The sequence below is a fragment of the Eriocheir sinensis genome, unplaced genomic scaffold, assembly GCF_024679095.1.
Source record: "Eriocheir sinensis breed Jianghai 21 unplaced genomic scaffold, ASM2467909v1 Scaffold798, whole genome shotgun sequence".
In the NCBI taxonomy this organism is placed as follows: Eukaryota; Metazoa; Arthropoda; class Malacostraca; order Decapoda; family Varunidae; genus Eriocheir; species Eriocheir sinensis.
Window position 1 is genome coordinate 192,503 of NW_026112162.1, and position 7,498 is coordinate 200,000.

At 48.4% G+C, this 7,498-nt stretch overlaps 1 protein-coding gene across 2 annotated transcripts; it reads left to right on the plus strand.

Annotated features, from left to right (window-relative positions):
• Window positions 1-3,971: 3,971 nt before the first annotated feature.
• Window positions 3,972-5,991, plus strand: LOC126994438 (uncharacterized). Of its 2 annotated transcripts, none has more exons than XM_050853758.1 (2): window positions 3,972-4,973; window positions 5,142-5,991. In XM_050853758.1, the coding sequence occupies exons 1-2, from the start codon at window positions 4,182-4,184 to the stop codon at window positions 5,631-5,633; spliced, it is 1,284 nt and encodes a 427-aa protein (XP_050709715.1). In that variant the 5' UTR covers window positions 3,972-4,181; the 3' UTR covers window positions 5,634-5,991. The 2 variants fall into 2 exon arrangements, with proteins under 2 accessions (XP_050709715.1, XP_050709716.1); XM_050853759.1 differs by having other exon boundaries at window positions 3,973-4,862; window positions 5,142-5,990.
• The last annotated feature ends 1,507 nt before the right edge of the window (window positions 5,992-7,498 follow it).

Genomic DNA, 7,498 nt, shown 5'->3' on the forward strand with positions numbered 1-7,498 from the left:
TTGTCCGTCTGTTTACCTGTCTGTTTTTTTTCTTACCGAAATACCTAAAAATCTGATGAATATATTTACCAGTTCCACATGGATGGACATCCCAAACATTTACACAGCTCCCTCCACACACACATGACGGCCGTGCTGCGTGCGCCAAGTGCCGGAGGCGGTGACAGTGAAAACGTGTAAGAAAGTATTAAGGGTTATGATTATTTTCCAGTAATCACTCCTCCATTTTTCGCACTTCTTGAAAAAAATACGTTAATCAGAAATAGAAAAAAAGAGTCTGGATAGAAACTGTAAAACTTAATCTGTTGTTTGCTCAGCACGTAAAGGAAAATTGAGCTGCTTTTCCGTCACAGATTTACGTAGAAAGTTAATTAGTACGTACCACGCACACAAACACACTCACACACACAATAAAACTTCCTTTCTGTGTGTGTGTGTGTGTGTGTGTGTGTGTGTGTGTGTGTGTGTGTGTGTGTGCTTTCCTCATCACATCTGATAATGAAGACGTTGAGGATTGTTTCGACACAGCCACTCAGCGCGGCCGGTCGGCTTAGAGAGAAAGACGGCGACTCTCTCCTCACTCTTCATAAATAAAAGCGGATCAGCAAAGTAGCTTCTCCCGCGACGCCACCGATGAACAACTCTGTGGGGGGCCCTACCTGCCCGCCGCGCCCCGCCAAGCTCCCACCTCGCCCGCCGCGCCCTGCCAAGCTCCCACCTCGCCCCCACCCCCGGTTTCAAATTAAGTATTTATGGAGAAACTACTCACTGCCCGTAACTCTTGGACGCTTCTTCACACACAGCCTTCTCCAAGGTATGCGATAAATACATTACTGCGAGAAATGTTTTCACCGTAACTCGTGTGGCTTTCCTTCATTCCTTGATTGCGGGGGAAAGTTCAGGAAAGAATAGAATTATGTAACCATCACCGTCACAGCTCGCCGCCCTTTCCTCTCCCCGCTGAAAGCTTGAGAAATGTGATGTGGTCGCCTCATCCCAAACGCCAAATAAAATAACGCCAACTTTTTGAAGCCTTCCTTTAGTAGGCGCCAGACGTAAAGAATTCGTCTGGAAGTGTCAACTGGATTCGGCGGTCAGTAAGGAATTCTAAGGATTATTTATATTTTTTTCTTACCGGTGAAGAGGTATGGATTAAGTCGGGAGGTTGCAACTCCCGGGGATCTGCTTAATAAAATCAACCTTTCATTGAGGGAAGTCGACCTCGGTAGGTAGATAAGGTTAAGCTGACAGTAAGGTTGTGGCTTAATGTCATACTTCTCGGTGTGCCGCGGATTATAGGCGAGATAAGTGGAGGAATCACCCACGGCCGCCTCCTGCCTCCTTACTCGTCGAATGATCAAGGGGCTGGAACCTCTAAGGCGATGGCAGATGTATTGTTAGACTTAGAAAAGAGTCAGAGTTCAGTGCGAACCTTGTGTAACCTGTTAGTGAGAGGGGAAAGGGGTCTGAAGGAAGGAAGGAAGATTTGATAAAACTAAAGAGTGGAATTTGAATGGAATAAACTTACATGACTCAGCACTGGAAACTTCATTGGTTAAATATGATGAAGTTTTCGTAAGTGCTGGTGAGACCCCGTTAATTACTGCTTGGTGGAATTTCACGGTCGGGAGGTGAGGTTGGCTCGCCCTACAAGTAACGCTGAAACAATGAGTTTCTTTGAAGTCGGCCGCACACCGGAGCAGTTTGTTCACGAACTGCATAATAATATGTAAACTTTTCCCCAGTAAAAATGATGAGTTACCTTTTGTGTTGTAATATTAACTTAAACGCACATGGGTGGTTTTAATCCCCCCCCCCCTAAGCATTTTTCTCTGTTTTCCCGGTATTTTATCTCTATAGACCTATTTGGTACTTTGGGAGACCACTAATAAATAAACACTTATAAGCATCTAACAAATAATTATTTCCGTTGCAGGAGCCAAGATGGCGGCGAGCCCTTGCCGTGGTGCAGGGCGTGGCGTCCAAGGGGTACTGGCTGCTCCTGCTGCTTCTCTTGCTGCTGCTGCCGCCACCACAGGCCGCCGCCGCCGGGGCCCCCCGCGGAGAGCCAAGGTGAGTCTCCGCCCGTCACGCCAGAGGAGGTGCCGGCCGTGGAAGTCTTGGGGCAGGAGGAGTATAGTTTCAATACCAGCAGCGTCCAGGGCGACTCTCCGCTCCTGCCTGACGACGCCGACGATTTCCTTCCGCCCATCATATCAACGGAGGCGCCCTTGGAGAACCCGAGTCCGCCAGGTGAGGTGCGGCTGCCTGGCCCGCCCGCTGCTGCCTGCTGTCTCGCCGCACGGCCTCCACTAACACCTGACTCGGGCGGCGCTGGGGATGCGGGTGGTGGTTGTATTAATGGTTGTTGTTGTTGTTGTTGTTGTTGTTGGTACTAGTGCTGGTAATGGTATTGTTGCTGGTACTAATATTGGTAATGGTATTCCTGCTGATACTAATGGTGGTGTTGATGGTGGTAAGATTAATATTGTCATTGGTATTGGAATTTTACGGTTTATGGAGGTAGTGATGATAGTGATGGTGGAAGTATTTTGTGTGATAGTTGGTGGTGGTGGTCATGTTGCCGCTACTGCTTGTGGTGTGGGCGGGTGACAGGGCTGTTGCTAAACTATAAAGGAATAGATAGAATATTCTTAATTCTTTTGACTGGCAACTATTCGCAAATAAATCTTGATAAGTAAGAAAAAATAACCGTGCTTAACTTTTATTTCATGCACTATGCGTGGATAACATGCCTTGGGTTCTTTATACATTAGTTATTTCCCAGTGTGTCGCGTAGGTACTCTTTCCCTCCATATCTGTTCCCTTTATCCCGTGTCCGTCCATTGCGATTTCTTAATTTTAGTTGCCTTTCTGCCTACTACACCCCTGGATTGTTACTAATGAGACCAGAAGACATCCAATACCTACTTGCTCTATTATTATTATTATTATTACTATTATCATCATCATCGTATATAGTAGTAGTATTTCAAGTATGCCTATGCCTCTCCATGTTATACTCAGTCTTTCATCGCTAAATACAAAGTTCTCATTTACATTTATAGTTTTTCACCTTCTTTGAATTCCACATATAGTACTTTACACCCAATTACTTTTTTTGCTTTGCACATTTGCGTCAAATTATTACTAACAGTGGACATCAGATTGTTGGATCATTATTACAGTAAATATGAGATTTATGGATAATTTTTAGAGGTGTTCATCATCAAGTAAAGTGCTTCGTGGAAAGTTGATATCATAGGAATAAGGTCTGGAAACACGTAGTTGGAACTTGGAGTATGGGCGTTGTGCTGAGTTTTTCCGTGGCTATGGTCTAAGAGTCTTGAGGAACTGTCAAAGGGAAATCAAGAATGAGCTCGGGAGGCAGCATGAGCCACGAATAGATGGCGTCACTATAAACACTTGCCTGCGCCACGGTGGGCTCGAGCCGACTACCAGGCCCCCAAAGAAAGCCTACCGGCACCATAGGCCAAGATGTAAAAAAATATATAAATAAAGGTAGTAGCAATAGTAGTAGTAGTAGTAGTAGTAGTAGTAGCAGTAGTAGTAGTAGTAGTAGTAGTAGTAGTAGCAGCAGTAGTAGTAGTAGTTTTCTTGTACTGTTTTCCAATGTATTTAAAAAGGTGTAATGTACAATATGACCGTAACTGGTGAGTAAAGGAACGCGTGCCGTAAAAAGGGTTGCCCTTAACGTCTAAATTTGCATTCCTTGGAAAGGCGGACGTTGCGAGTAGACTTCATTAAAGTTTATAGATGGGTGACGGCCTTTGATGAGGGTCTGCTCGTAAAAGGGCATGCACTCTTAGCCAAGGGTCGTTAGATCAATATAGATTTGTTAAACATGCAGGCAGGAATTGGTTTGCTAATAGAATGGTAGTCGAATGGAAGAGGCTTGGCAGTCGTGCATGTGGTGAATTTCACTGTGATAGGCACACTATTATTAATAGGTAAGGTAAATTCATTAATAGGATAATAGTTTTATTGTAAAGGTTTTCATTGATAAGATAAGAAATACAGCTGGAGCTCCTCCCCTGAAGGTGTAATAAGAGCGACGGTCACTGAAGGGTGTCTCGCTCCCCGGGAGTGTGGCTCACGATGTGGCTCGCGCCTGCGCCGGGGGTCACTGGTGAGTGTGTTACCAGGCTGCTTAGTGAAGCATGACAATTTACACAACGACAGCACAGATGGCCGTGACGTCCAGGAAGGCATCAGTCTCTACGGACCAGTCATCACTGGTCATCATCTCGAAGGCTGCCCATGCATCATCAGCCTCTTCGGTGATGGCGGCCACCAATTCGGCGGATGGGCATGGATCATCAGCCTCTTCGGTGATGGCGGCCACCAATTCGGCGGATGCCCATGGATCATCAGCCTCATCAGACGAGTCATCACGGGTCGTCACTTCCAAGAGTGCCCATGGATCATCAGCCTCATCAGACGAGTCATCACGGGTCGTCACTTCCAAGAGTGCCCATGGATCATCAGCCTCATCAGACGAGTCATCACGGGTCGTCACTTCCAAGAGTGCCCATGGATCATCAGCCTCATCGGTGATGGCGGTCACCAATTCGGCGGATGCCCATGGATCATCAGCCTCCACGGACCAGTCATCACGGGTCATTGCTTCAAAGGCTGCCCATGAATCATCAGCCTCGACCACAGCAGCGGAGGTCACCAAGTTTGGGGCTGCCCATGAATCATCAGCCTCCACGGACCAGTCATCACGGGTCATTGCTTCAAAGGCTGCCCATGAATCATCAGCCTCCACGGACCAGTCATCACGGGTCATTGCTTCAAAGGCTGCCCATGAATCATCAGCCTCGACCATAGCAGCGGAAGTCACCAAGTCTGGAGCTGCCCATGAATCATCAGCCTCCACGGACCAGTCATCACGGGTCATTGCTTCAAAGGCTGCCCATGAATCATCAGCCTCGACCATAGCAGCGGAGGTCACCAAGTTTGGGGCTGCCCATGAATCATCAGCCTCCACGGACCAGTCATCACGGGTCATTGCTTCAAAGGCTGCCCATGAATCATCAGCCTCCACGGACCAGTCATCACGGGTCATTGCTTCAAAGGCTGCCCATGAATCATCAGCTTCGACCATAGCAGCGGAGGTCACCAAGTCTGGGGCTGCCCATGAATCATCAGCCTCCACGGACCAGTCATCATGGGTTGTCACTTCAAAGGCTGCCCATGCATCAGCCTCGACCATAGCAGCGGAGGTCACCAAGTTTGGGGCTGCCCATGAAACATCAGCCTCCACGGACCAGTCATCATGGGTCGTCACTTCAAAGGCTGCCCATGCATCAGCCTCATCGGTCCTGGCCACTCCGTCAGTGGCCGCACGCGGTGCAGGGCTCACCGCCCGGACGGGCTCGCCACACCGCCTCCCGTTGCACCGGAGACTGGTGAAGACGGGTCCGTCATCACAGAAGAGAGAGAAGTGGAGGCCGCTGATGTTGTCCAGCAGCCAGGCCAGCGGCATGGAAGAGGTGAAGACTGGCTTCCTAAGCGAGGCGCATTGCACCCTGACGGCCGCGTTGCCGTCTTTCTTGCACAGCTTCGCCAAGGGCACACGCAGCTCACCCTCGGCGTGGCAGCCTTGAATCCCTGCGACGCAAGACCATCCTTCCACGGGGAGCTTGACGGAGGCGACCGTACGCCTCCTCTTCAGGCAGCAGGTGGAGTCCTTGCACGAGAGCTTGATGGAGTCCACCAGGGAGGAGCCTCGCTCCAGGGTTACCCACACGTTGAATTTCTGTCGAGATGCAGAGTTTCCCATCGTTGCTTCGATGTGATATAAAAAATATCCGTATATCGAGGAAATCGGTGTTAGGTAATAAAAGGAGGTGCTATGTCCATGAAGACCGACTGGCCTCCAGCAAATTCTTTCTGCTGTAATCTTGCCTAGTCGGCTAAGTAGTGCAGTTCACGCGTCGGATGGCGGGTGACAGGGCTGCAGCAACACGCTTCTTCATGTTGTTTAATAATAATTAACAAAATAAAGGAAAATTCAAATTGTCTAGTGAGAGAGAGAGAGAGAGAGAGAGAGAGAGAGAAGAAGGGAACCACAGTAACGAAGAAAAGTAAGCAGTGCAAGTGGGAACAGGGATTATCGGTAGGTGGCAAAACGACCATCTCAGGGCGCCTCCAAGCACACACACACACACACACACACACACACACACACACACACACACACAGCCACATCTATGTGGTGGAGACTAGTCGTGATGAGGACAGTAGGTGTTTGGTGGTGGTGTTGGTGGTGGTGGTGGTATACTTAGGGAAAGGTCGTAAATTGCTGAACAGGTTTCCCCAGCGGCAAGAGTGGCCTGCCAATGGGAAGATGTTGAAATTTGTGCAGAAGTGTCCTGCGGCTAAAACAAAAGCTGTGGAATGTGTTTGGACAAAGTTAACGAAGGAGATAAGCGTGCGAGATACAATATTGTGACGTGCGTGTGTGTGTGTGTGTGTGTGTGTGAGAGAGAGAGAGAGACTGCTGGAAGGGATTAAAGAGAACAACGCAATATACTCTTCCGCAAAAACCTGATCCATCCGATAGAGCCTTCACCTGCCGCCCGGCGTCCTAATTGTTACACTCGCCGAGGACCGCCGCGCTGATTGGTGATCTTATAAGTGCGTCGCAGCCACCAAAGGAATTGAACGTTTTGACCGTAGAAAATTCAAAACTACCGCTCCTCAGCTGACTTTATCGGCAATTGGCTTTTTTCTCCGCCAATGGCTGGCTCTCACTTCCCTTACGCGTCCTGTCAAGAGGGCACTTTTCTCGCCTAGTTGTTCACTGTTACTCTGATGCGTTACGTAACATGGCTCTAAGGAAAGTGTCTGCTGCACTGCACAGGTGTACGTTCAATAAATGGGCACCTGGGGAAACGTGGAGATTATAAATTGTGGTGCCTCGCACATGACACCGGACCTGTACCCGGGCAGCACCCGCCACGTGCTCTTTGGCCAGGGAGAGAGACGAGCACCGACGCCACGCGCAGCTGTAGCATGTGACTCCACCTGTACCTGTTATTTCTCTGCCGAACAGTTATAATTACGGCCGTCAGCAGATCGCTGGCCGAGGCCTCCTGTCACGTGTCACTTCTTAAACGCAACATCAGCACGCGCCGGAGGGGGAAATGCAAGATTCAAGAGGTGGTAATTGTTATGTATATAACTAAACAGCTGACACCACTCTCTCTCTCTCTCTCTCTCTCTCTCTCTCTCTCTCTCTCTCTCTCTCTCTCTCTCTCTCTCTCTCTCTCTCTCTCTCTCTCTCTCTCTCTCTCTCTCTCTCTCTCTCCTCGATTGTTATGCAGTTTTCATTTGAATTTTTTTCTATAAAACAATAACCCACGCACATATAGCTATCACAGACTAATTTGAAAACTTATTTAAGAGATCATTTATAACCTTTATTAGTTTTAATATAAAGTATAAATTATTATATTAGCTCAGTATG